The sequence below is a fragment of the Aspergillus pseudotamarii genome, assembly GCF_009193445.1.
Source record: "Aspergillus pseudotamarii strain CBS 117625 unplaced genomic scaffold BDV38scaffold_20, whole genome shotgun sequence".
Taxonomy (NCBI): domain Eukaryota; kingdom Fungi; phylum Ascomycota; class Eurotiomycetes; order Eurotiales; family Aspergillaceae; genus Aspergillus; species Aspergillus pseudotamarii.
The window spans coordinates 153,693-180,153 of NW_022475034.1; the positions used below are offsets into that span (position 1 = coordinate 153,693).

The 26,461-nt window shown below is 48.2% G+C and overlaps 12 protein-coding genes and 1 non-coding gene across 13 annotated transcripts; 5 read left to right on the forward strand and 8 right to left on the reverse strand.

Annotated features, from left to right (window-relative positions):
- Positions 1-651: 651 nt before the first annotated feature.
- BDV38DRAFT_292170 (glycoside hydrolase family 43 protein) lies at positions 652-1,818 on the forward strand (the record flags this gene model as incomplete). The annotated part of the gene is made up of 2 exons (XM_032061946.1): positions 652-1,003; positions 1,066-1,818. 2 exons carry the CDS (start codon positions 652-654, stop codon positions 1,689-1,691), a joined length of 978 nt encoding a protein of 325 aa, XP_031914625.1. The 3' UTR covers positions 1,692-1,818.
- A 955-nt stretch (positions 1,819-2,773) lies between these two features.
- Positions 2,774-3,661, forward strand: BDV38DRAFT_68238 (uncharacterized protein). Its single transcript, XM_032063764.1, has one exon. The coding sequence runs from the start codon at positions 2,929-2,931 to the stop codon at positions 3,433-3,435; it is 507 nt and encodes a 168-aa protein (XP_031914626.1). The 5' UTR covers positions 2,774-2,928; the 3' UTR covers positions 3,436-3,661.
- A 203-nt stretch (positions 3,662-3,864) lies between these two features.
- BDV38DRAFT_281870 (uncharacterized protein) lies at positions 3,865-4,416 on the reverse strand (the record flags this gene model as incomplete). Its single annotated transcript, XM_032059658.1, has 3 exons — positions 3,865-3,950; positions 4,020-4,217; positions 4,275-4,416. The coding sequence occupies 3 exons, from the start codon at positions 4,414-4,416 to the stop codon at positions 3,865-3,867; spliced, it is 426 nt and encodes a 141-aa protein (XP_031914627.1).
- A 149-nt stretch (positions 4,417-4,565) lies between these two features.
- On the reverse strand, positions 4,566-4,637 carry BDV38DRAFT_t113. Its single transcript has one exon. It is a non-coding gene; the product is annotated as a tRNA-Arg (tRNA).
- A 287-nt stretch (positions 4,638-4,924) lies between these two features.
- On the reverse strand, positions 4,925-5,937 carry BDV38DRAFT_244104 (uncharacterized protein). The gene has a single exon (XM_032054270.1). The coding sequence runs from the start codon at positions 5,891-5,893 to the stop codon at positions 5,246-5,248; it is 648 nt and encodes a 215-aa protein (XP_031914628.1). The 5' UTR covers positions 5,894-5,937; the 3' UTR covers positions 4,925-5,245.
- A 358-nt stretch (positions 5,938-6,295) lies between these two features.
- BDV38DRAFT_281872 (amino acid permease/ SLC12A domain-containing protein) lies at positions 6,296-8,462 on the reverse strand (the record flags this gene model as incomplete). The annotated part of the gene is made up of 8 exons (XM_032059659.1): positions 6,296-7,004; positions 7,061-7,270; positions 7,359-7,441; positions 7,519-7,681; positions 7,736-7,841; positions 7,912-8,022; positions 8,123-8,230; positions 8,285-8,462. 8 exons carry the CDS (start codon positions 8,460-8,462, stop codon positions 6,296-6,298), a joined length of 1,668 nt encoding a protein of 555 aa, XP_031914629.1.
- An 817-nt stretch (positions 8,463-9,279) lies between these two features.
- Positions 9,280-11,697, reverse strand: BDV38DRAFT_244109 (uncharacterized protein). Its single transcript, XM_032054271.1, has one exon. It carries the CDS (start codon positions 11,514-11,516, stop codon positions 9,390-9,392), a length of 2,127 nt encoding a protein of 708 aa, XP_031914630.1. The 5' UTR covers positions 11,517-11,697; the 3' UTR covers positions 9,280-9,389.
- A 1,902-nt stretch (positions 11,698-13,599) lies between these two features.
- On the forward strand, positions 13,600-14,194 carry BDV38DRAFT_244110 (uncharacterized protein). Its single transcript, XM_032054272.1, has 4 exons — positions 13,600-13,722; positions 13,784-13,840; positions 13,911-13,964; positions 14,028-14,194. Exons 1-4 carry the CDS (start codon positions 13,633-13,635, stop codon positions 14,037-14,039), a joined length of 213 nt encoding a protein of 70 aa, XP_031914631.1. The 5' UTR covers positions 13,600-13,632; the 3' UTR covers positions 14,040-14,194.
- A 1,902-nt stretch (positions 14,195-16,096) lies between these two features.
- On the forward strand, positions 16,097-17,889 carry BDV38DRAFT_281874 (MFS multidrug transporter; the record flags this gene model as incomplete). Its single annotated transcript, XM_032059660.1, has 5 exons — positions 16,097-16,308; positions 16,369-16,390; positions 16,449-16,522; positions 16,575-16,904; positions 16,962-17,889. The coding sequence occupies 5 exons, from the start codon at positions 16,097-16,099 to the stop codon at positions 17,887-17,889; spliced, it is 1,566 nt and encodes a 521-aa protein (XP_031914632.1).
- A 291-nt stretch (positions 17,890-18,180) lies between these two features.
- BDV38DRAFT_292174 (DUF895 domain membrane protein) lies at positions 18,181-19,779 on the reverse strand (the record flags this gene model as incomplete). Its single annotated transcript, XM_032061947.1, has 5 exons — positions 18,181-18,339; positions 18,396-18,492; positions 18,551-19,476; positions 19,536-19,651; positions 19,698-19,779. The coding sequence occupies 5 exons, from the start codon at positions 19,777-19,779 to the stop codon at positions 18,181-18,183; spliced, it is 1,380 nt and encodes a 459-aa protein (XP_031914633.1).
- A 648-nt stretch (positions 19,780-20,427) lies between these two features.
- Positions 20,428-21,492, reverse strand: BDV38DRAFT_244112 (uncharacterized protein). The gene is made up of 2 exons (XM_032054273.1): positions 21,074-21,492; positions 20,428-21,020 (listed from the first exon to the last, which is right to left on the reverse strand). Exons 1-2 carry the CDS (start codon positions 21,433-21,435, stop codon positions 20,483-20,485), a joined length of 900 nt encoding a protein of 299 aa, XP_031914634.1. The 5' UTR covers positions 21,436-21,492; the 3' UTR covers positions 20,428-20,482.
- A 394-nt stretch (positions 21,493-21,886) lies between these two features.
- BDV38DRAFT_281877 (putative methionine permease) lies at positions 21,887-23,694 on the reverse strand (the record flags this gene model as incomplete). The annotated part of the gene is made up of 4 exons (XM_032059661.1): positions 21,887-22,028; positions 22,078-22,478; positions 22,535-23,263; positions 23,344-23,694. 4 exons carry the CDS (start codon positions 23,692-23,694, stop codon positions 21,887-21,889), a joined length of 1,623 nt encoding a protein of 540 aa, XP_031914635.1.
- A 1,229-nt stretch (positions 23,695-24,923) lies between these two features.
- Positions 24,924-26,359, forward strand: BDV38DRAFT_292175 (zinc-binding alcohol dehydrogenase family protein; the record flags this gene model as incomplete). The annotated part of the gene is made up of 4 exons (XM_032061948.1): positions 24,924-25,178; positions 25,231-25,271; positions 25,327-25,769; positions 25,821-26,359. 4 exons carry the CDS (start codon positions 24,924-24,926, stop codon positions 26,357-26,359), a joined length of 1,278 nt encoding a protein of 425 aa, XP_031914636.1.
- Positions 26,360-26,461: the final 102 nt, after the last annotated feature.

The following is a 26,461-nucleotide window of genomic DNA, read 5'->3' on the forward strand; positions in this document are numbered from 1 at the left end:
AAAAAAAAAAAAAAAAAAGAAAAGAAAAACTTGGATATACAAGGCCTTTGGCTAGGATAAGTGTAAATAATCCCCGAAAAGGACAGTAAGCTATATTTCCCAAATAGAAAATACTAAAGGTCAAATTCCCGTATCACGATCAAGGCCACAGGTCATGATTTGCAAGCGTGCCCGTTCCTCAACGATTTCCAATACGTAGGCCTGTAGAATTGCCGTCCTACATATACTACGAGGTGAGCAAAAAAACCCCAGTCCACAATGATGAATGCCTAGCACTTAGCCCCCGTGACGAGAAATCCGAGAGGAAATTCTTCCACAACTCATAAGCGCCATTTGGCAGAACATCGGCTGTGGAGGTCTTGGCAGGACTTCCCCCGCATTGGCCGATGATTTTCTTCATAGCGTTTGCTCCACATCTCCGGAATATACGATACCCCCGTCGGTATCAAACAGGGATCTTTCCGGCGGGGGAAAAGCCTCGGTATGCGAGATGGAACCAGCAGTCTTGCTAGAGATCATGATTAGTGACCGTTTGGCACGGTCATTATATGCTCCACGATGCATAAATACCCGCGTCCGGCGAGGGAGTGGACGATCACTGTGACTAACAAGTTCGCGTGGAACTGACATATACTCTCTTTGCGAGTCGCAATGTTGTTCAGAATGCTGCAGGCCCTTTTGGGGCTATGGGCGATCTTCCCCATAGCCTCCGCATACACGAACCCAATCCGCAATCCCGGGGGCAGTGACCCCTTCATGGTCTATACCGGAGGCTACTACTACCTTCTCACGACCACATGGAACGACGTGCAAGTCAGTCGGGCAACTACCGTCGATGGCCTCAAGACCCCCGAGACGAAGGTCGCTTACACGACCACCGAGGAGACTCACTGCTGCAATGTGTGGGCACCCGAAGTTCACTACCTGGGCGGCAAGTGGTACATTTACTACACGGCCGGCAACAGTGCCGATCTGGATGGCCAGCGCATGCATGTATTGGAAGGTAAGCCGGTGCCCTGTTCACCTCGGAACACGTTGTGTGTTTGCAGAACTAACGGTCTTCAGGTGGTGCGACTCCCTGGGATGATTACACTTACGCGGGCCAGCTGACCACGGAATGGGGAATTGACGGGTCTATCATCCGGTTCAACGACTTTGGCAACTATATGGCGTTCTCATGCTTCCACGGCGTTACGTATCAATCCCTCTGTATCCAGCAGCTGGGATCGGACTATACCTCGTTGACGGGCGACATCTATGTTATCTCCGAGCCTGTTGAAGACTTTGAAACGCATGGCACACCGGTCAATGAGGGTCCCGCAGCCCTCTATCTCGATGGCAAGACGCACATCGCGTACTCGGCTTCTTACTGCTGGACGGCGTACTATTGCGTGGGACTCCTTACATGGGACGGCGTCACCAACCCGACCGACAAGAACGCCTGGAGCAAGCACGACGGCTGCCTTTTGTCATCGGCTAACGGAAACTATGGAACCGGCCATAACTCCTTCTTCCAAAGCCCAGACGCTTCGCAGACGTGGATCGCCTATCATGCTACCACCAATGAAAGCGGCGCATGTGATGACAGCCGTTATACGATGGTGCAGGAGATCAGCTCGGGCAGCAATGGCATCCCGAATCTTGGAGAAGCATTGGCGTGGACAGTGGAAATCAGCGAGCCGAGCTCCTAAGAGACCGCAACATGTAGTGTCATACTCATCACAGGAATGGTTATTGCGCTATAGTGCTAGTTCTATTGAATCTCAGATAGACGAAAAGTCACAATGGACATTCACACATGGACATCATGGAGGCAGGGATCATGTAAAGCAGAGAAACCCAAACCTGGTGAGAATTATACAATTCAGGTACATAGGCTTTGTGGTCGTCAGTCTTAGCTTATTTTTCCAATAATCGAAACGACAATATACAGTGCAGCGAGACATACGGAAAGGTCCATTTACTTTCACATCTCCATCGAAATGGTAAAGCGATAAACATCGTTTGTTAAACCACCTCAACACCTACTCTAAGATCCATACCCTATACCCTAACGGAGTAAGATCCCCGATTACTTTCTTTCGCCAAATGACAAGCGTGTCTAGTTAGACCAATCAAAGCAAAGTAAGTAAAGCCTTAAACCACGAGAACACTCATGCGTAAGCATGCTGGCAAATCCTTGTTATTCTCACAAATAACAAATTAGAATAGTAGATTGGTTGTCCTACGCGACAACGTCAATCTAGAGCTCGGTAAAAGAAATACCAGTTTGGAGGAGCAACCCATGGGTTCGTGTCTGATGGCCCTTCGAGTGATAATGATGCGCAGGCCCACGGCACCCACGGTGCGATATGTGTACCAGCGTAGGATATGATGCAGCTAAGGAGCAGTGAGCATAAGCGTCAGGGAGCCCAATGACATAACCAAACATGCAATGACGAGCGATATCATTTAGATCTTTGACTAGGTACTAGAGAAATAAGACGTCGCGCTGTGTGACAGTGTAAAGGCCCCAGTTTTGAGCGTATGCATCCCAACTATCCGTTGGAAGAGCAGTTGGGACCAGCAACTGGCTATTGAAGGAGTAAACACGCGCCGAGACACCATGTAAGTGGCCATTAACGATTAGAACAACATTGCTATGTTCTGCCAAGTTAATTGGACAGTATACCCGAGTCTCTCGTGTGGGGAAGAGTGCTGGGATCGACTGTATGTATACCCAACAAGAATCAGGCTGTGCCCTTTTTCTAATGCCTGGGATAACGGGCCATCTTCACGACGTATTTCTTAAGGTTGATTGTCCGTTAGCTGCTTAGCATCTTACCTCGCAAGTCCCTCTCCTCTTAAATGTCCAAATGACATTCACCCATTCCCATCTGGACCTGATCGATATTTCCGGCACGAACGATCTGTTTCAGATCGCGCATCATGGGATTCCAGCCGAGTCCCGAGGAACAATTCGCTGGAATCACACATATTGACGATAAGTCATACTCTTTGAATTCTACCGAGCTTGCAGTACCTAGCTCGGACTGGAATGATATACATCTAAAAGCACTTCGCGTAGTTTTGCTCGAGTGCGAAAATGAGAGATATTCTTCAAGCGTTCTTGTCCAGGAAGTGGCAGAACTATTAGGTCAGGTGATGGAGCACGCCACTCAGGTAGGGGGTTGGAGAGACCAGGAGGCGTTCGTACTGAGCATGCATGGTACGCATCTGGGGTTGACTACAGCGCACTTTTCAGCTGCGTATCTAGCGTACGTCAACAGCTCGATGATGCCGCAAACCGAGAGGCTGTGGGTCAGGCGTTCCGAAGCATTTGACCTAAAAACCCGGTCAGGGCGGGCCCGCGCTTTGCAACTCTCTATCGGTATCTTTGAATACCTCCGAAGCGGTAGCGCTGAGATAGGCTTGCTGCAGACAATTTTTCAATAATTGTTTGCAGCCATTAATGGTTTCCTTTGTTATCACCCAGCAGCCTTAGTAGGCCAATGATCAGCCTTAAGGCCTCCTTCCGCCGGTCACGTTGACGAAGATCGTAAGATTCAGAATGATACACTCGAAGTTTCTCGCTTGGAAACCTCCCCAAAATCAAGCCACTCAAGTAAGCAGAAGATATAGTTGCCGTGCTGAACTGTAACGCCGTTTTGTCTATACGTAAGACGAAAGACCTATGGCTCAGGTCCTGGCTATTCTGTTCATAAGCCAGGAAGCCCTGTAAAAGCATTGATGAGATATCCTGGGCAACGGACCAATTGTTGTCCGTCACAACCTTTGGTTCGAATCAGTTTGAGCGGACAGGCAAGGAGATATCATGGAAACCTACCGAGAGCGTGCCCCAAGGAAAATGCGGGGGTGATATATTCACCAGGGCACCTTCGCATTTGAGAGCACCCTGTATCCCATAAGGATAGATTTCAAATGGAATTCTTGGGCGTAAAGCAAGCTGCCTGTGTTGTGTTAGTCCGTTGAGGCACCAGTGACACAGTTCCGACTAACAAGTGTTCAGCAGCATCCACGTGGGCTATTATGCTCTCCAAAAGGAATGTTATGGCTTGTCGCGAAGGCCTCTGAACCGCCCCTGGACTGCGCTGCTTCATAGAGTCGCACAAAAACCAAATGGAACGGATTACGTCGATAAATGGAACGCTTGAGCCCGAAATCCGCTAGATCTTGCTCGGATGGGCCCGTGAGGTCAGCGGCAAGGTGCTCGAATTCTGATGTGTGTGTTACTATGAATGAGGCAACAAGGAGCACAGGTAGCGATCAACAACCTTCATCTCCATCAGCGGGCAAGTATTCCACGCCGACAATGCGAACAGCAGCAACTGCGTAGCTTTGAGACAAATTCAGCGCTCGAAATTGCGCCGAGGTCCATTTGCGCGGTGATTTAAGCAGGCTCGTTAAAGACTCCATTGACGCAACACGGATACATTATACATGAAAGGGAGCAGAGAGAGTAGTAGAGAGTCGAGTATAATCAGGGCAGGTTGTTGGAAAGGGTGACACATCTGACCGAGGACTGACCGCCTTAGGGTGGTTGTGAAAGAGAAAAGAAAAAATAATGACCGACGCAGGGATCGAACCTGCAATCTCTTGATTCGTAGTCAAGCGCCTTGCCATTGGGCCAGCCGGCCAATTGTTGAAATAACCATGGAATATTTGCTAATACATGCTAAGGATAAAGGTCTACCGTTTCAATATCTCACCCAATGTTTCGTATATCCTTTATATCATATACTCCAAACCCTTCAATTGAAGCTGATGTTTGCTGTAGGCATATCAAGACTATTGGGGGACTGATTTAGTGGGGTTTAATTAGTTTTATGTTGTGGCCCCTTTTTTTCGTTTTTTTTTTTCCTTTTGTTGTGTCCACGCCCAAGAAATATATTTTTTTGAGTTCCATCCGCTTCAGTTTTATCATTCATATTCATTCTACATATCTATAGTTAACCCCGCGGTGTAATTTATCCATGCTACTTTGTTTATTGTTCTTTCAGGAATAGGTCAATGATTTTGTTACTTTATCGTCCACATCCCTCCCAAATAATACCTCGATATCGAATTCAGCCAATAATTCACACACACTAACAATCTTCCTCCCAATCCCCCCTCCACCAGAATGGAAACTCACAAACTTCGATAAATCTCAGAACTAGTCGTGTATTGTCCTGGATATGAAGGCAACACTCGATCTGGACTCAAATTTGCGATTCAAATAGGACATACATGCTAGCCGGAACCTCTACCAAGTCCCCTTGTCATGAGGATAATCATACCGAAGCTCATGTTGTTTAGCATTCCAGTCTGAATACTCGACCCATTTGTTGTCCACAAGCTGGCGTAGATCAAGGTTCGTCCCATGAGCCTGGTCTTGATCGATGGTAAGGGCATTGATCGATAGATACCCAGTCACATCCTCCTTGAAGGTATCAGGATCCATTCGCCAAGCGGTGATCGTCTTTGACGATTTCTCTATCCCCGGTAGATCCGGCTTGCCATCATGACTGGGAACCGCTGCCGAAATCTTTTCGATATCGATCTGGTCTTGTTTCCAGTGAGGTACGGTCGCGAAACATCGTACGCCGCACGTCGGACAAAAGAACCAGTTGATGTGACCATTCTGGCATTTATAATTAGCCAGAGTATCGTGATCCAGCGGGGAGAGTAAAAAGAATTGGTTCGGCGCGTCTGGCAGTCGCATATGGAATAATCCCATTTTTTGACAGGTCGTACAATTGCACTTGTAGAATCGGAGACGAGGTCCCTGCACCGCGTCTGGTCTGAGGGCTACTGCTGGTGGCATCGGAATGACCGCGATATACCGGATAAACCCGCAGTGACAGGAGCCATGGTAGGGGAGACTGGATTGTTGTTCGTTGGAGGTCGTCATAATGGGGCAGGGTGTGGCAGTAACAGTCGTTAGGAGGAGTCAAGACTGCGGATTATGGTAAACCGTTCGGGACTGGGTCAATAAATAGGATTTCATCCACCGTCAGCACTAATTCTATTTCGTGAGTCATTTGTGGTACTATCTTTATTGAGTGATCCCCCGCCGCCAGGACTGACGCGGATCTATAATTATCCCGCCAGATGCAACGATCGTCAGTTTTAGGCATCAGATTAGCGTCTGGACCTTTAATGTTTTCTTCCTAGAAAACGAATTGGCTCCACTCTTACGGTTACATCGGCTATGGGGGCTGAAACTCAGCTCGTTGTCTATCCAAAGGACCCACAATGTAAACATGTCAAGTATTGTCAAGCATCTACTGTGTACACGGAGTATATGACGCTGCTACTCGAACAACCGATCTAGCAACGCCACTGGTTTCCCTCTACGACGAGCATATTCCACCTCCTCATACTCATCAATCCCTCGCTTGATACCCCCTAACTGGAGATCCGCCTTGCCGATCCCCACGTATCGCGTGCGCCGGAATAGCTTCCAGAACACGAACGCAAGTACATAAAACCCAATAATAACATAGTTGAGAAAGAACGATTTCAAATCCCAACCACCGGAAAGAAAGACGTTATACCCCAAGACCAAAACCATCACTCCAGTTCCGCAAAGGGCGTACCACGCCGTGTAGGGCTGGAAGCGACTGCGATAGGGGAGGCTTTCGCGTGAGATGCCCTGACGATGCAGCGAGGCGTGGAAATGTAGGTAGGTGATGCATGTGCCGAAGTAGTTGAGGAGGTAGGAGCCTGCGATACAGCTGACCAGCCAATTGAGTACGGTGGCTGAGCTGTTACTGACTTGTAGGAAACCTAGGAGACTGAAAGCCACGGCTATGGCTACGGCGTTGTATGGCAATCCGGCTTGGTTCGTTTTGGAGACCCATTTTGGCGCCTTTTTCTCTAGTGACATGCCGTATAAGGTCCGCGAGGCAGAGAACACGACATTGTTTCCCGCGGACAGGACAGAAGTCATGATCAGCACATTAACAATGTCCGGGAGGACCTGAATCCCGAAGTGGTTCATGGAGATAACATAGGGAGACCTGAATCGTGGTTAGCCAACTGTATGCTTGGGTTCCATCCGCTGAATACTACTGACGCGGCACCAGTCCCACTGCCCTGCTTTGTACCATCCAGCATGGCAGCTAACGTAGGGTCGTTGTACGGGATCACGATCCCTACACAGAGTGCTCCCAGACAGAAGAAAAACATAAGGCGCCAACCAAAGGATGCGAATGCTTTCCGCATGACTCTCCGGGGTCGCTCGGCTTCACCAGCCGCCATGGATATAAACTCCGGCCCTACCATTCTAACCGTTCGCATTAACTATCAACATGTCCCTTGTGACACTGTAGATGCTTTCAACCAAAGATAGATTGGCAACTCGATCCACTTACGTGAATGCGCCCTGGATCATGCAGCTTAACACCCCAAGAAAGCGGCCAGTGTCTCCGGGCACTAGATGTGAGACAAATGCTCCCTGCAAGCCGGCAAGGAAAGTGCATCGATTAGCTTAGCATCTGCCATGATTGTCATTATCGGGAAGTGTGTACGAACTGGGTCGTTCCAGTATCGGAATCCAATGACATCACGATGGGGATTGCCGCCCACCATGGTGACGAACGTGTAGAGAATTAAACCCAGCATCAGGAGGATCTTGAAGAACGATAAGTAGAACTCAGCAATGCCAAAGTAGCGAACGGTGAGAACATTCAATATCCTAGACGGGGTCATAAGTACTTTCCTAGAGCCAAGCAACTTATGGCGTCCTTACCCATAGATGGCCATAACTACGACAACAACTGCTGCAGTGGGCACTTTGTCGGTCCAGTAGGTGAGCAGAATATTGATTGCGACAATTTCATAAGGAATATTTAGCGCTGTATATGTTGAAGGGACACCTCCGAGGTGAGTATACTCTGTGACAAGTCAGGCGCGAAAGGAACTAACCCATGGCTAAGAAGAAATTCCAGCCCATCGCGAAGCTCAACGCGTCATCTACCCAATGTCCAGCCAACCGCACGAAGGGCGATGGAATGGGCATGTAGCAAACCATCTCCGCTGGATATGCCTTTTAGTATTAGCCCGGTACCACGTTATAGCGCCAACACGGGATACCCTAGTAGCCTTGGTTGAACTGAATCTCGAGGCCGACACTTACCAAAACATTCATTAACGGCTAGAACGATTGTACCGTATGCTATGAATCCGATAAAGAGGCCCGCCGGACCACCCTTGGGCAAGGCTGAGCCCATTTGTACAAAGAGCGCTGATGCGAATGAGTAAATTGAGGCGATTGTGAACAAGTCCAAGACTAACATACATGTACCGATAGCTCCTCCTACCGCAAAGAGCTGAACCTCTCGCCCACGGAGCTTCCTGTGAAGCTTCTGGGACCCGGGGACGAGGACCTCGGTCTCACCAACTCCATTGGGATCGTCACCAGTGATCGAGTCGGATTGGACTCCCTTAGGTATGTCGGCAGGTGCAGTCGATGCCATGGTCATCTCTCATATGTGAGTGAAGTTGCTCGGAGAAGATGTCTCCCGGTTCATTTTGGTCGCAACGCAAGTGTCGACCTTATCATGCGTTTCTCTTCAGATCTACATGTACGATGGCGCCGAAGTGATCAGCGCCTCAGGAGGGGTAATATGCACCTCATCACGTCACACCACAGATTATCTGCAGTAATACGATTCTCGTACGCACTACACGAGCCTCCCATGGCGTGAGGATGATAAGAAGTACCCACTTAGTACCGCGCGCAGACAGGGAACTCGGCTTTTCACACCCAATCAAGCATAGCGGAGATAGTTTGAGATGCAGTTATCGGGCTGTGCGGTACCGACTCGAGCGAGAGTAGGACAACCTTTGTTAGTTAATAGATCAGTTGAATGGAATGCGTTGGTCTAAAAAGGTTGCGGGCTTGATACGCCTTGGAGATTCCTCGATGGGCAGAGTGCACGATCGACCAGTAAACGAGATCACGTTCTGACAACTTGAGTCCTTCGACGCGATTTGCTCAATCTCTTAGGAGAATGAGATAGATAGGGCAACAACAAAAGGGGGAAAAACTAAGGCGCGAACCCGGGGTCGACGGGGACCTCGCGCAGTTAATGCTTTGAGTGAAACCTAAGCGCGAATCATATCACTATAACCATCCGGGCGATTGATATATGTTGAGCTGATAATTTAACCTCTAAGAGCTACCTTAGCGCTTAGATGTGGTACTAAAGGCGAAACGATCCAAACTACACGCATCGAGATCGGAGAGGGTTCACCTTCACTCACGTAATCATTAAGTTAATTCTCATAGATCATTATTGCGCTTTTGTACAAAGAAAGTAGGTAATGCCAGACATGCCCCGCTCTTCTCTATCTCACAGTTTTGCTAGAATCCCTGGGTGTTGATTCCTCGGAGGAAAAATTCATCTGGTCTTCTTCTCCTCCACTCCATCTCCGCTGTCACTGCCTGCAGATCCATCAACCAACACAGCATCCGCATCCGAATCGTACTGTGCTCGAACGCGCTCGCGGCCTCGTTCCTTCATGGAGTCGCGAATTCGCCGGTTGACCTCTCCGAGATCATCCTTCGATCCAATCGTCAGTGGTTTGAGTAGGGTGTCTTGGAGGAAACCGCCACTTCGGGATCGGCTGCGGCTGCCTCGGGTTTTACTGGTGTTTCGGCTTTCGGGCTCACTAGGTGGCATACTCTTCAACCGAGATTGGTATGTGTCATCATGAGGATAGCCATGGGGAACGAGCTTCTCATGTTCAAAGTCTGGGAAGATCTCCGGGGCAAACGCATCGATCGTGTCGACTACCTTGGTCGACAAGGCTTGGCGCTCCTCCCGCAGCTTGGCCAACGAGTTTGCAGAGATGGGGTTCAAGGCAACGAGAAGGGGCGGGAGAGACTTGAGTACGTCCATGCCGATCTCGCCAATTCGCAAACCAGCGAAGGAAACGGAAATCATCAAGCCGAAGAAAAACACAGAAAAGAGCCAAAGGGGAATGCTATCAGGGACGTAGGTTCTGGGGTTTGTCCACCAAGGCGAAACGGCACAGTAATGTCCATCGTTGCGACAGTAGTGTAGCCATGTCGTCACAACCACGGTATACCAGGTATACAAGGCAGGCGCCAGTCCCATAGCGACAAGAATCTTCCAGGTCCCGACCACGTCACGGCCTTCAAGCTTGACCACGGAACCGGCAAGAGCTTTGCGCTGCTTTTTTACCGAGATAACCTTGGCGGTAACAAAGACTGGCCAAAAGAGCGCGACAGATGGCAGTGTTCCTACAGCTAGGGTGAGAAGCTCACCGATGCGATACAGCAGCGTGCCTAAGACCATCCACCACGGTCGGTGCTTCACGTCGCCCCACTCAACCTGGTGGTCCCGAATGCCCAAGGCTCGAAGGCGTCGGTTGTAGTCGGATATAGCCTTTTTTAACTGGAGGACTTTAGGCTCGTCCTTGAACTGAGTGTAACCCTTGAGCAGTCGTCGGTTGACTTCAATAACAATTGGCAAGGGTAGCTTCATCCGTAGAGGTCGGTACAGTCTCCTCGTGGTTTGGACGAGCATGAGTGTCTCGTGGTCGGGCGCTTGTTGAGTAACCGCAGTTAGTGCTTCATTAATCGTCTCCAGCAATGATCCCACGGCGTTGCGCTTCGAGTTCCCACCGGCCTTGAACGCTTCGACTTGGTCCGGATGTACGTGGACGGGGTTACCGAACTCCACGACAGCGCGAGAACGGAACTTATTCGGGTGAAAGTAATTCATGCCGCAAGGAATGATAGACAGGCCGCAGGTGGGATCCTGAGCCAGAGCACCCAATGCGATGATGGCGACACCAGCCTTCAAGGGGAGCAGGCTGGGTCGGTCATGGCTGCCACCTTCCGGAAAGATTCCGATACAGCCGCCTGCAATGAGTTCGCTATAAACGGCGTCAAACATTTGACGCTGGTCGATATGCGGGGCCACTTTGAATTTCGTCCCGGTGCGCAACGCGTCGTACAGAGGGTGATCTTCGTCGAACTGCTTGAACGGCTTTCGCAGTCTCAATTCTTCCGGCCCGAGAATCTGCGCAATCGCTTGCTGTTCCGGACTGGTCTTTCCCACCCGCGGGAGAATAATGGTGCCGCCTTCCATGAAGAGTTTATTCGTAAAATCCGTTCCTTTACCACGAACAAGGGTCGGATCATTGTCGGGATCCGGCAAATAGATCATACCCTCGGCTGGTTTGACATTATCCTGGGCTCTCACAACCGGAAGAGCTCCCATGCATCCGGCCATTGTGCCGATATATGGCTCTCGCATGGACTTCTCGGCAATGAGGAAAGAGCTCCGACGATTGGCTGCGTGCTTCAGGATGCGCATTAACAGGATCGAGTCGACAAATTGATTGGCATGTGGAGCGGCCACGATGATCACCGGCCCGCGTCTGGGGATTCGCCAAGCTCCTCGGGAGTAAACCTCCCGGAAGAAAATGTCTAGACATAGGGTGAAGATCCAGATGCCCAGGTCATAGAGCCATGGGATCATATATCTTCGCGCCATGATCGCGTCTACGTCAGGCCGGCCCGCTAGAATGGCAGGCGATCAGTGGCCTAAACAGTTGTGAAAGACAACCTAACTCTTGACGGGTATCATAAACCGCGGAGTCAGAGTAGCCAATAGTCACAAAGATGTTGTGTATGCGAGAGTATGCACGTATGTATGTGCGACGCGGGCGGGTGTTTGGTGGGAATGGATGATAATCCTCATCTGGGAGTCGCGGAACCGAAATTCTCCGCAAAGCTTAGCGCCTTTTTTCCCACGGCTGACTCAGCTATGTGATGTCATGGTGCAAACCAGGCAAACATTCTGGGAGTGGAATTGACTTCCATTGACTTTTAGCCCTGGAAAAAACATAATTGAGAGAATATTGCCAAGTCCTAATCAATATTGGTGACTTCTACAAATTATCTTATTGTAATGACTGCGAGAGAGGCGGCTAGATCCTTGATCCACGATGGCCACGTAGTGCTTCGTGATCAACATCATCAACAAAAAAAAAAGTCTCATTCCGAGTCGTTACTGATCAGGAAAAGGACCTAATCCTTACCTTGAACAGGTGCATCTTGAAGGCTAGTGTAGCGTGGCTACTCTGTGTCTCGCAAGGCTGCGTAGCGCTGAGCCTAGTCTTACACTGTTCTATTAATAACCTGGGGTTCCCAGCGTGGAAGGGCCAGTTTGCAATAACGCGAGACCGAGCAAATACTCAGATAGAGTGAGATACGTCAATCTGAGTTACGAGGCTTCATAGGAATATTGACATAAAGGTAGAGATATCTCTGACTGCATCGTCCTCTGGGGTTAAAAATGACACGTATGTCAGGCCCCCCAGGAACACGAGCTGTCGGCATATCGCTATATCTTGGTCCTCTGGTGGATGTGGATCTCCTGTGCGTACTAAATGCAGAACTCGATCTGATCTGCCAATGACGTAGGAAAAAGCCACTGTAATTCCACTGTCTCACTGTAACATATGCTACCCTGGTCGAAGTATAACATGATACGATATTAGGCGGTACAACCTTGCGACTAATGTAACCTTTGTCCTACGGCTCGAGATAAAAGGAAAAGCATTCTACCGTATTAGTGGCTTGTAGATATTGTGCTAGGCGTAGATCCCGAGCGACTATTGCGAAGATCTATCTTAAAGCATTCAACGTGGGGGACAACCGTGCATTACAACTCCATTAGCATAATCCAATAGTGTACGGTCAAAGTACATGTGCGTCGGGTGTCCTTTATAGCAGGCCACTACTCTGCCCCTTGCATGATTTACACATCCATGAGTTACTTAGTATTATTCAATCCGTGTATACCCCAGTCTCGAGGTGGTATACGAAGCATGTACTTGGGCGTGCAGTTCTACTTGGGAACCTCTGGCTTGTACCTCTATGATGCTTAAATTAGATGTCCGAATCATTTAGGCCGGAAATAGGGCACAAGACATTCGAACGACGACCTTTGAAATAAAAGCTTTGGCTGCGGTCTAATAAAATATGTTGAAGCCGAGGTATGGCTATATGCAGTATGACCAATCATACAGCCTCCGTACACGTAACATGGCGTTCAACAAATATGGGATAGAAACTGCGTGAACGACGCCACTGTTTCTTTTGTCTTGTCTAAGATAGAATGTGGGGCCAAAGATAAAGAGATACTGGCCGTTCCAAGCATGAAGCGTTCCTCGTATCTTTAGATAGGATTAAATCCCAGGTCAGAATTTAGTATGCCGTCGAGTCTCCACAGTTACATCCATTTCCTCATTTGCAAGAGAATACGACGAGCTGAGAGATCAAGCCCACGCCGAGTGGCAGAATGCCAGTGACGTATCTGAGACATGTCCCACCCCGAGTCCACTGAACAAGTAACAATATGTAATGATTGGTTGTCGCTGATGCGGACCGGGATAGACGACGAAAGAGACCATGAGTCAGCCCTATTTATTGGGGAACTTACGATGTAAGCGTTACCCTCGGCAGTATCGTAAGTGAGGGTACAGCAGAGCGCATTCAGGGCTATAAATACATGCTTGGGGCCCACCCATCGAACAATACTAACTTGGCTCTCTATCAACAATCTTCACTAAATTCAGTCCAATTGAAACCGATCATCCAGCACGATGCAACTTCTCCCAGCCCTTATCACTGCTCTCACCCTGTGCACTGGAGTCTTCGCCCAAGACTGGCATGGATGTGCGGCAGGCTTCAGTGTGAGAATCCCTTCTGCATGCCTTTTCTTGACACAGGGCAACTTCTGATTTTGTGGTTTAGTGTCAAAACAAGGAGCAATGCCGTAATCAGCGAGATTGCCAGGAGCAAGCCCACCATGTAAGCAGCAATCCGCCGTGTACTTTTTTTGAGACATGTAAGGCATCAACTGACCAGCTTCATTCATAAGAATCTTGACAAGATTCATTGTGGTCAAGCGAACCATCCTGTCGCTTGTTGGGCGGTAAGAATCTGCTTCTAATATGGATGCGTGACTTATGAGGCTGATATATCAACGTTTCTACAGTATACGAACTGATGACAAGGGCTTTTTTTCTGACTAATTCATGTTTCATGATTAAGACATGATAGACCATACAGGTGGAAGTCGCTAAGAAAGGAGAAATCAAGGTTGTTGTATCATATGCCCTGTAGCTATCTCGTTTCTTCGTCTGTGCCCTTTTAATATCAGTGACAAATTTGGGTTTCTTACGGGTTCTTGCAATGTAATATGCGTAACCTGTCAAAACGCGATGCTTCACAGGAAGAATCCACTGTAAGTTGGCACCGTAGCCCTAGCATCTCTAATAATGGGATGAAACAAATATACTGGATTACATATATACATGTCTGGCAGAGGTTTAACATACTCGAAGAGATCTTGATCGACGACGTGATCCCCCGGGAGGATCTTGGTGGATATGGAACAATGCCTCATTGCAAGGAAGTTTACTTGTATGACAATACAAATTTTTATGAACGCTGAATTAGTTCAGCATAAGTACATTTTAATACAGAAGATAGTGACAGAGGCACAGGCGAACCATCCAAAAGTAGTTTCCCGTTCTTTTGGTGAGGGCTGCAAAAACAAAAAGCGCAGTCAAAACATTAGCGCCATTTTTGTAACCTGGTGTACTTACGTAGATGTCTTGAGTTTTATTCGGCTCTGCATATTCCAGGTTTTTATATATATGCAGATTGTTCACGGACCAGATACAGGCTCATGCACGAATTGGCGCCTTGGTATTAAATTTTGGATATCAATAAACTTGTCCTGTGGGAGCAGAAGGAGGTTTCGACCCGCCCTGCAGTGGTGAAGATAACAGCCTATAGTTATCAACGATGTGTGACTTAGTTCTACTATTGCTGATTATATTTTTTGCCTCGATACGCCTGCAAAAAATCTCTGCTTATGTTCTCCAAGCAATGCTAGCGTATCTGCGCTAATTGCGAAGTTATCAGGGGCAATGGCAACTATGACCGTAATATCAAAATAGAAGATTGGATGGTGTATTGGGCAGGACAGTTGTTAAGAAAGACTTGGGAACTTTATTTAAACTGCTCTTGACTATATCTGGGGTATGTGACTCGCAGGAAAAGTATGGAGAGAATCGGACCACATACTACGTATATGGACTGAATAGATACAGAGTGGGAAGTCATTCACAGGTGAATCATGGGCTACCCACATGGGTAATGGGTTGGGCAGAGTTGTTGAAGCTTAAGCCTATTTCCTAGATGGGGCTCTGCCGAAATCTAAGGATAGTGATTGCTATCCTATATCCGCAATTTGCGGAGAGAATGTACGGATATCTATAGAGATCAAGGATAGTACCGCAGTTTACTAGTGTATGATACACTTTGTGATTGATTTCTGATTGGATCAAAATTTTGAGCTACGAAAAGCACCTATTTGAGCAATTTGTCCTGGACCTAATAGGGATGTATGTCATAGGGAAGCTTAAAAGACCTTCTAAGCTTCTGCGTCAGATGCCTTATGAACACATTCATTAGCGCATGTGAGCTCCGAAATGTGAAAAGGGAGATTGGCATTAGGCTTGTGGCCAGTCCTTGGTAATAGTTTGAACTTTGAGGAGAGGATGGGCCCTTTTCGGATCACGTCGATCATTCAATGAGCCGCACGGTGCGGGTCATCCCTTGCTGATGATCCCTCTCACAGTGGATTTCGATGTGCATATAATTGGATCCATTTGGTCTGATGGAGCAATAACAAACTTGGCGCACATTCTTTGATCTACATTACAACCATTTCCGGTCGAGATTCTTGTTTGTTTATTCTGTAATAGAGGGAAGTCCGCTTATAATTGTCTCGTAATTGCCGATTATACTTTCTCTGACGGGTACCCTGCAATCCAAATGTAGAGATAGACCTTACAAGTGCATATGCAAGGCTCAGAATACCACAATATATATACGCTACTGTCACGGCGTGATGAGCAGGCAAAGGAGGGCCTCCTTGTGTTCAATATTCCCATACGACTAGATGTCGTGTTAATACACACCCGGCTGGGAATCCTTTACGATAGTCGCTTGTGTTCCCGTTAACCACATTTTACTCCCATCGGACAAAACAAAATGAGCGCACATACCTTAGAAGGGAACAAGACGATACCATTCAGCCATGATACTGACCCTCTTGACGAATGTTTATTTCAGCATGGGCTTCAACTGACTCCGGATAGTCGGTTCGTCCGATGGCTGCCCACAAACCAGAATCACCCTCGAAATTGGTCATTCAGAAGAAAGACATACGATCTGACCATTATCAATCTTGTGGACCTTTTTACGTGGGTGATTCCTTTTCACTTGTGTTGTTTCTGGAGCTGATGTCTCATCAAAATCGCCAGCACAGCCTCTAGTACGGCTGGCGTGAGTGCCACCCATGGCTTAAACACCCGAAAGCAATGGACTAATCGCCCTGGATCAGACAATAACTGCAAAGGCCGCGCATGCAGAGTATAATATCGACCAAACGCTGGCCATATTCCTATTTGTGTCGGTGTATGCGGAACCAGCTTGCCCCCTCCGATGTCCATCGCCCTAACTGCGACAGGTCACTCCTGGGACAACTGACTGGGTCAATATTGTTTGCGCCATACTCGGAAACATTTGGGCGTCGAAAGCTTTACATAATTAGCGGCATCTTGTTCAGCATTGGGTGTGTTATTATCGCATCGATTCATTCTCTTGCGGCTGTCGTTGTTGGACGCTGCGCAACAGGATTTCTCTCCTCGATTCCGGCAAACGTACTGGCAGGTAGCATTGAAGACATGTATCGAAGTCGGCAGCGAACGTGGTGGCTGTGTATATGGTCGGTTGCATCGAATTTAGGTCTTGTACTTGGGCCGATCATGGGTGCTTATATCACTAGTAACTTGGGCTGGTAAGATGCTACAAACGTGGATGATGACATGGATGAACGCTCATGTGATATCTTTAGGAGATGGGTCTTCTATGTCGCTGCGTGTATAATCGGCTTTCTTACCATCCTGCTTCTTTTCATTCGGGAATCACGTCCATCTCTACTCCTCGTGCGCCAGGTTGCCCAATTCCGACAGACAACAGGAATGAAAACGCCGCCTCCGCTCAATCCCGACCATACGCCAGACCTCCACACATTCGTACGCACCACCTTGGTCCGGCCAGTGGAGTTATTCGCTGAGCCTATTGTGATCTGTGTCGCCGTGATGACATCGACTGCCTTTGGCTTGGTGTATCTGTTCACCGAAGCGCTCCAGCCGATCTATCAACATTTGGGATTCACCGCGGAGTCTTCATGTCTTGCGTTCGTGGGGTTGGGAATTGGCACGGTGCTGAGCCTTCTCACTCGTCTTGCAGATGACCGAATTATCGAAAACTATCTTCGTGATGGTCGTCAGCTATTGCCCGAACATAAGCTTCTGGGGATATACATTGGTACACCACTGATGGCCATCGGTCTATGGTGGTTTGCATGGACCATTCCTCCTTACGCGGAAAACATGCATTGGATAGTGCCAACCATACCCCTCGTGCTCATTGGCTATGCAATAAACGAATTTCCGACCGTGCTCTTGGGGTACCTGGCCGACAGTTATTTGAGCTACGCGGCTAGTGGACTGGCAGCAGTCGCATCACTACGTGCAATCCTTTCAGCCACTTTTCCTCTATTTGCGCGACAGATGTTCTCAGCATTGGGGAACAATGTCGCTGTTTCAATCCTGGCCGCAGTGGGGACGGTATTCTGCGTGATTCCGCCTCTATTTGGACGCTATGGCACGAGAATCCGCGCAAATAGTAAATTCGCCCACTACAGCCTGCGGACCCATGAAGAAAACTGCGTTGACAAAGATGAGTTCCTACCAAACGCTCCAGAGATGTCGAGCTGAATGTCGCCTGTCCGTAAGAGCTCATCTGATAACGAACGTCGGAGATAAGATTATATAGCACTTCTCGCAGAACTCATTTGGTAACCAATCTATATCATTTCCATGGCGTTTGTTGGAGTCAGGAGGTCACTGTAGTATAAGTGCTGTAGCAGTATGCTTGTCACTGGTTGGAAGTGATAGAATACGACTAATGCATGTCTCAGCGAGTGGAAAATGTGGGCGCGCATTGCTTCACATTCGTGCAAAACTATTTATGATATACCTCGCATATCTATGGATCGCTCTCTTAGTCTAATCCACTCTTATTTCCCTCTGAATCTTCTTGTCTCCCAGCGTTACCCCGATATTTTTGACAACCAACCACGCGGGTAGCAGCGAAATAGCCCACAGCCCGAAGTTGAGATACACACTTCCGACCGAAGCCATGATCGTGACAGCGTTCAGACCATACTATCATTCATTATTAGTACACCTGAAGAAAAGGCAATGAGGGCAGGATAACTCACCGAAACAGCCTGAGCCGCCGACTCCGTGCCACGAAGTAAGCCGGAGATACGAATAACCTCCTCTTCGTCGTCGGCAAGATTGCCAATAAGGAAATATCTGCCAGTGGTCAGCCATCAGCATCATCAAGTCATACACTCTCTGTGCAATAACATACAAGAACATATAGTTTAACTGGAATCCCGCAACCCAGAACAAGTACAGTGCGAACCCGCGGCCAAAACCCGCATCTGCCCAATCGTACGACGGCTGGGTTTTCTTAAATTCTGTCACGATGATAGTACCCCAAACCCACCATGCCCCTTGCAATGTGAGAATAGTTGCAAAGGCGCTCCGAGTTCGAGTTTTGAGTGAAATGCGCTTGGTGTCTAAAAATGCGCCTAGCAGGTTGCCGAGGATCAGGGCAATAATGCCTCCCAGGAAAGACCCTAACGCACGCGCCCGCACTGAGAACCACAGCGACAGATAGGTAAACATCACGGCCTCCGTAAAGACTGCTTGACTAATGAGTGGGACTATAAGGAGGAAGTTCCGAGTGAAGAAGAGCTTTGCCGTCTCTTTGATCTCGTGAAGCGGACTATGTGCTATGCGAAGTTTCACAGGAACTCCATCTGTGCGCTGTACTTGAGAGGGTGTGTTCAGCAGCAGCCCTGCGAACGGACCAAGCGCCTGTAGAACGATGAAAACGATGAGGACAGCGTATGAGACACTACCAGCCGTGTTGCGGTTGGAGTTGATGCCCAGATTAATCGCACCACCCAGAATCTGACCACCGACGCGAAAACTCAACCAGAAGCCGAGGAAGCGACCCTGGTTGTGTGGTTCCGGATAGGAGATCGCAATGGCGGCCTCAGCCATCCAGAAAATACCGGCAGAGAGGCCACAAAGCGCGGCACCAAAGAGAACGAACCATTCAGTGCCGAATCGATTGTTGGTGTAGAGACCTGCAGCATACGGGGCGTAGCCCATCGTGCCGACAATGAGCGTCCATTTGATCCCGATGTAGCGGACAACTACACTGCCAAAAAAACATGAAAGCACCATGAGGCAGAATGTCAGTGCATTCGCTGCGTTGACGAGATACTATGCACTTGGTGTCAATGTTTCCTGTCACAGTAGAAGGCCCGTTGGAGATTACCGACCGGCTTTTCCAACCCTCCTCCGCCGACTGAGTTCATGGCTCCCCAAATTCCGGGGGCGAGGAAATTACACAATCCCAAGATAAGAGCATTGTAGAACGTTGAGCGATACCATTTGACTGCTGCTGTTAGCATAGTTATTGGGGTTTGAAGCAGTCAGCTGACCTGGATGGTTTTCTGTTGAAGGGAGAGAAGTGCTCCCAACCTCTTCATCAGCCGATCGGATATCCTCTTTCTCGTGAGTCATTATGAATCAGCAACGTAGCTACCGTTTGATGTATGATTTTGGATATTCGACATCCGAGAATGAAAGTCATTCTGAAGCCATGGTGGGATTTATGTACAACTACAGCTGCCGAGCTCTCGTCTACATGACAATCTAAGCTTATCGCGCAGGTAAATTGCCAATCGTGGACCCCTGTTTAGCCCAATAACGAAGGTAGATTCTAATAGTAAAGTTGCATTTAATTGCGCTAAATGTGTAGGCTTTGCACAATGAATGCCGCAGCCGCTTTGGTGATGTTGCCGTTGGAGGGCTCGATTACGTGCTCGCACGGCATTTTAGCACAAATTGTGTACAATACTTTAGAACAGGGATGCCAATTTCGTACCAATTCTGCTTTTTGAATTGAAAATTACCAAAACGAATTTCATCAGGACATGCATATTATGCCCCACAATTTTAGTTTTTGGTTTTATTCTTGTTGTCCTTCCGCTTGAACCGAGGATAGGCTTGTTCTAAAACGCAACACTTGACCGTTACAAATCTGAAACGATAATATGCATGAGACGAAATGGAGTTAAAGAAGAATCATAATATGTCAAATTCAAAATATATATATTATCATTGCTTTGGCGCCTCTTCAGAAGTATCCAGTCTCAACCATAAACACACATAATCATGAAAAGGCAAAACGCAGGACAAATCCATAAATCATAGTGATGAAAACCTACTCCTGATCATCCGGATGGAAGACCAATGCCCTCACTTCAATACTCTCCCGTGGCTCCTCATTCACAGTGTCTGGGTTAACAAACGCAGAGTGAGGAACTCTGCGAGCCCGACCATCCGTCTTGGAGTCAAAGCACTTGATCAAGGTGACCAAATCAGGCGTCTGCCCGTAGCGATAGTACCATTTAACATCAGGGTTGGGCTTAACCGCATATGTCTCGCCCTCCCGATTAGGGTAGATAAGCTTGATGCCCACGAGGTCACTATCCGGAAGCGTATGAGCATCCCCGACAGCCAATGGGTCTTTCAGAATTGGCTTGATAGGCCGCCAAACATTGATGATCTGATAACGCCCCTTGAGGAGCTCGGGTCCGTCCTCAGGAAGATGGTAAGTGACACGGTTCTTCGCCGCTTCGTAAGACTGGTCGATGTGCACACGCTGGACAGGTCCCCTTTGGGGCGTGGACGTGGCTCGCACATCTTTGGGTGCACGGCGAATAGTATGGTCGAAAATGAAGACACGAGAAGCGCCAGTCCTATTGTATATACTTTAGTGTCTCAACACTGGACAGATTAGGGTGGCACATACGCGTCTTTCAAAAGCTGTTCGGTTTCCGGATAGTATTCTCTTGCAATTTTCTCGTCATCAAGGAAGTCCTTCTCAAGGCTCTCATGGTAGTAGTACTGGAAACCATTTTTATCCAGTGTGTAGTCTAGCTCATGACCGCTTACGTCGTGAACGGTGACGTCGAGCGCGACGGAGGGCCGTTCGTAGGTCTCGGGCCGTGTAACATAGTTTGGAGTGAGATGAGAACCATCCTCAACCTCTTTCAGAAAGTACAGTTTTGTTTGAACGTGGTGGGGCTTTTCGGAGGAGTTAGGGATAGAGGTCTGTTGGGTAAGTGGCGATGGTTTGTGGCTGGGTGGAACTTGAACTGCCGCAGAGGCCATGATGGTTCGTGTCGTATGTAGCTAAGCTTGCACTAAGGGAATTGACGAGGTTCGAAACTTGCTCTAGCCTTTATGCTTTGATCTACACTGGAGCTATTAGGTGAATAGCTACTTTTATATACAGATCTGTTGGTGAAACGTGGAGACGAATTGGCATTTGTCAGATTCGCACGCCATCATCCAAGGCTCAGATGCATGTGTCACTCGATTCGGGGTGATACATGTAAAACAGGCCTATTGGAGCTTTGGGAAGGGAGGGAATGCATGCAAGTATGACCGTTGAAATACTACAAAAGACGCAATAGGGAGACCATCCGCAGTGGCCGGCGAATAGGAGGACCGATATGCATTAATAATGAGATTCATTAAGGTCACCAGAGCACAATTAGTTATGGGTTTACGCATTTCTAATCCATATAACGTCTTGACGTCAGCGCTTACATATCCAAGCTTAGGTGATTCTATACGAGCGAACAAGCTTTGTAATGCCCGTTCCATCTTCCAGTACGGCTTTCTCCTCCTCCAGTTGATAATCCCCCCAGCGCGGAAGTAGAACTGTCCATATGTACCAATACAAGATGCCAAATAAAACCCTAAATCGGTTAGCTAATGGAAAGTTATCACTAGTAATCAGACACTTACACCCCAGCTCCAACAATAGCATACGTGGCATAGAAGAAATGCACATCTCCGTTCCAATCCGGTGGAGGGAAGAAAGGAGCTGCTAGTAAAGCAATGCAGACCACGATACGTAACCATATCGCCCAATTCCACGCCTTAAACGGACGGTGAAGGGATGGTTCCCGCCGTCGGACAATGAGAAGGCCGACCGTGATTGCCAAGGCAAAGATCTGTCCGGGATAACCCTCGACGTCCAAGATGAAGTTGTAAACATCTCCTTGCGGTGGGAGGGAAATCACAAGAATAGATGGTACATAGTGCACAAGAAGTCCTCCAAGTGGAGAGTTAAAAGGTCGCGATGAGGACAGAAGGTGCGACCACGGTAGAAAGCCCTGACGAGCGATTTCTTGGTTCACACGAGCCTAATATGAACAGTTCAGCCTGGGGAGATTCAGTTTGCGACACACGGTGTCCATACCAGAGCAAAGGTCACGACCATGACATTTCCGGCCGCGGAAATGGCGATGGCCAACGGGAAAAGCACTCGGCCCACATGTGCCCCAAATAGTCGCTCAAAAAGAAGGCCCGCAACAAGTTCACCACTGTTCTTGATCTCGTCAAGAGGAACTACAAGGAAGTAGGATATGTTTGCTAGGAAGTAAAGACCGCCCGCAGTCAGAAGTCCTGCTGGGCAAACCGTCTTCACCGTCTTGATCGGGTCTTTGACTTCATTGAGGACGTTGTTCACATTGTTCAGTCCCGCATATGAATAGAAGATCTTGAAGATTGATGTTGAGATCAAGCTCCAACTCCAGTTGGAGCCTTCCCATAATGTATCCCATGCGAAAGGATTGTTAGTGACCGCACGATCGGATTCACCGAGCGATTCATCGTAGGGGCGCAGAAGAATGACCCAAATTCCAGTTAAAGACATGGCCATAATAAGGAAGATTTTGACCCATCCGAGGATATTCTGGATCCATATTCCGGTTTTGAGGAAGCAGCCATGCACAATGGTGATGAGGGTTAAAAGGCCAACAGCGAGTGCCTTGTGTTGATACTCGCTCGGTTCGATGTTAAATGCGAACAGTGTGTATTTTGCAAAAATAATGCTGTTGCTAGCTGTGAAGCCTAATAGTACTGCTTGTACCGCGATGAGGGTAGACGCGAGAAATTTAGGCCTGGGATAAGCGTACTCCAAGTATACCTAGATGGGGTTAACAAAGATTTAGATACGAAACAAGTGTAAAGTCAAGAAGAAACCATAACAGAACGAATAAGATTTACCTTGTCTCCACCAGAACGAGGGAGCATACATCCAAATTCCATTGATACGGCCATTCCACAGGCTGCTAAGATTGTTCCGACCAGCCATAATAATAGCGTTAATCCGATACTTCCGGCCGACTTGACGATTGATCCCGGGGTCGCAAACACGCCGCTCCCAATAACACGCGAAATAACTAGTATATATGCGCTAGACCAGTTGAGCGCTTTGCGATGGGATGGCACTCCAGGCAATTTGCTTTGGAAATCTGAGTGTAGCGCATCAAGCGGAGAGTCGAGACTCGAGTCATCCACCGCGTCGTACCCAGGAGAAGTCGAGTCCAACAAGGGCTCTGTTTCCGTATTGCTCATCACGGTAGCAGGGTTCGTACGGCGTGCGTTATTTTTTAATACAAGTCTCAAGCTCTTGGTTTGGAACCAGGTAAATCTGGCACAGTTGATATAACCTCCCCAACAGTTCAGGGGATTCTTGTCACTGGCCTTAAGTGTAGATTGACAAAAAAGCAAGGGCAAAGTATCCAGCATGTCATACAAGGTCGGCAGGGCCGGTATTGATAGGGAGCTCACCCTCCATGATCCCTAGGCACGTCATTCTGGTCAGGAGTTATGTGTACGATTCCTGGAATGCTAAGTGGTCGATGGTATCAAAGATCGGACACATCACAGCTCTCGGAGGCCGGCGGCATTGGTCAGCATGCGGGATTCAGCAAGGGAGTAGATTGTTATATGTTAGAGAGCCAACCCTGCAATTCGACTTGAAGCCTAACGGGGTAACACTGATGATAAACCTACGATATCCCCAGACATCATCTTACTCCACAGAAGGACCTTAAGGACCCTCTACTTTATTCTACGTAGTACAAAATTTAGCCTGATATTTTTAAATGCACTATGAATTAATAATTAAAGATCAATCGGGGTGAAAATACCTGGTGAAATTTTGTAATCTTCTCAAAGGTTGTATTATTTGCGAGGGCTATTCCTCAATCAATGCCCTAAATCACATCATCGAGTACTTTTATTGGCTCAGTATGATCGCCAGATTAATACCTTTGGTTACAATATCGGACAGTGTACGAAGCGTGGTAGCTTTATGACATCTGTCCGGAGATGATTCCGACTCGAATACATTTATATAGTCCCAGTAGAGTACTTATATATTAAAGGAAGGTCAATCTGCAAAGATGATCTACGGCTACTTTATGAACAATATCCATCGACCGAACTGCAAGGGATGACAGCCAAGATTCTCTCCAACATTCCTCTTGATAACCACCCATCACGTCATATCAACCCCGCGATTCGCAATGCCCAATTATTAGAAATCACCCAAGAGACGAACAAAGACCAAGGCAAGCTTCAGAAATATGCAGGGCGTGGTAATACTGTAGCTTGGAAGGATGGATCCATTATGCCTCGCGTGGCGACTCCGGAGCTGGGATCGGCTCCTCTATCTCTTACTAGACGCTGGTCCAGTGCGGTGCCGATAACCGGTCTACCTCTATATATGTTACTGGAGGAGACGAATTACACACTTAGCACTTGGTACTTACCACAGCGAGCCTTTGAATCCCATGAAGATGACTGCCGTGTCGACATATGTGCCCCTCGTTACGCTGAATGAGAAACAGCAAACTATTTCGTATCAAGAAGTTTATCCGGAACAACGCTCGGAACCTATCTTCGTCAATCCTAATGTGCAGGAGGCAATCGTACCACAGCTCGGACGGGCCACTCAGCGTGCGCTGTTATTGACAGCTGCGCATGAACAGTACACGCTGGTCACCGATCATGCGATTCCATCAATATCGAACAAGGACGAGATCCTGGTCAAGGTACTCCAATCAATTTTCCGCAGCTGGGCATGCAGTTACTGATCAACCTTAGATTGTGGCGATTGGTTTGAACCCGATCGACTGGAAGGGCCCGTAAGCATTTCTCCCAACTTGACCTCAAGACCACCATTGATCACCAGAATACCAGAGCTTTCAATTTCGGCATTCCGAGCTTACCATGGGTTAATGGTCGTGATTTAGCCGGTGTCGTCGTTAAGGCAGATAAGTCTTCACGAGTACAAGAGGGCGACATAGTTCTTGTGCCTTCCACCGATTATCGCGATATTCGAAAGGCGGCTTTCCAAGAATATGCTATCGCGACCCATTTCAATGCTGCACGCATCCCGCCCACCCAAAGTATCCACGCTTCTGCCTCCCTAGGAGTTGCCTTTGTGGCATCTGCCCTTGCCTTGGGCGTCTCACTGGGATTGGACTTCTCCTATGCATCGGCATGCCCGGGACCGGACCTCGCAGAAGTGGTTCGCCGATTAGACACCGATACTATCCCAGCTGATATCAGAGAAGAGTGTTACTCCGGTCTCTCCAAAATCGAAAAAGTCAAGTCCGGCGACTGGATCGCCATTTGGGGAGGTGAGCTTCACATCCCTCTTAGGACGGGTCAATTTAGACTAATTCATCCAGCCTCTACCACGACTGGATATATCACGTTACAACTCGCCAAACTTGCTGGCTTAAAGGTAATCTGCGTGGCAGATATTGCCCGTCACGGTGCGCGACTAGTTGATCTAGGGGCCGATGCTCTGGTGGACCGACACGATACCCAGCGCGCAGTCGACATCATCAAAGGATTGACAAAGGGCAAGCTTCGATACGCCATTGACATTGTCGGCAAAGACACTGCGACTCTGCTTCAACAAACGCTCGACGCTACTGTTCGCGGAGACGGATCACACGCTCATCTTCTGGGCCTGACAGGCCTCCCCAAGGCCAGAAGCTCCAATATCATTTACCATACAGTTCCGATTAAATTGTTCCATACGTCACCACAGGTAGGAGAGCGGATGGTCTCGTGGCTCGAGGATCTATTACATTCAGGTGCTCTTGAACTACCAGAGATTATTCGCACAGAAGGAGGCTTGGGTAATGTGAATGCGTCGTTAGAACTTCTTCGACAAGGCACAGCGTCGGGGAAGCGCATAGTTGTTGATCTTGCAGGATAATATGCACGGTTATGTTCAAATACTACGTTAGATGCCGGAAATCTGTTCATTGGATGCTTTATGATAGAATGAGATAAAAGAGATCAAAGCACTTCGTCAGTA

Bases quoted from the DNA above. Each gene is read 5' to 3' on its own strand.
- BDV38DRAFT_244104 (XM_032054270.1), bottom strand. From the start codon at position 5,893: ATGACGACCTCCAACGAACAACAATCCAGTCTCCCCTACCATGGCTCC.
- BDV38DRAFT_244112 (XM_032054273.1), bottom strand. From the start codon at position 21,435: ATGGCCTCTGCGGCAGTTCAAGTTCCACCCAGCCACAAACCATCGCCA. The intron at 21,021-21,073 runs GTATGTGCCACC...TATATACAATAG, and splicing joins GAACAGCTTTTGAAAGACGC to GACTGGCGCTTCTCGTGTCT.
- BDV38DRAFT_244110 (XM_032054272.1), top strand. From the start codon at position 13,633: ATGCAACTTCTCCCAGCCCTTATCACTGCTCTCACCCTGTGCACTGGA. The intron at 13,723-13,783 runs GTGAGAATCCCT...TTTGTGGTTTAG, and splicing joins GATGTGCGGCAGGCTTCAGT to TGTCAAAACAAGGAGCAATG. The intron at 13,841-13,910 runs GTAAGCAGCAAT...TTCATTCATAAG, and splicing joins GCCAGGAGCAAGCCCACCAT to AATCTTGACAAGATTCATTG.
- BDV38DRAFT_244109 (XM_032054271.1), bottom strand. From the start codon at position 11,516: ATGGCGCGAAGATATATGATCCCATGGCTCTATGACCTGGGCATCTGG.
- BDV38DRAFT_68238 (XM_032063764.1), top strand. From the start codon at position 2,929: ATGGGATTCCAGCCGAGTCCCGAGGAACAATTCGCTGGAATCACACAT.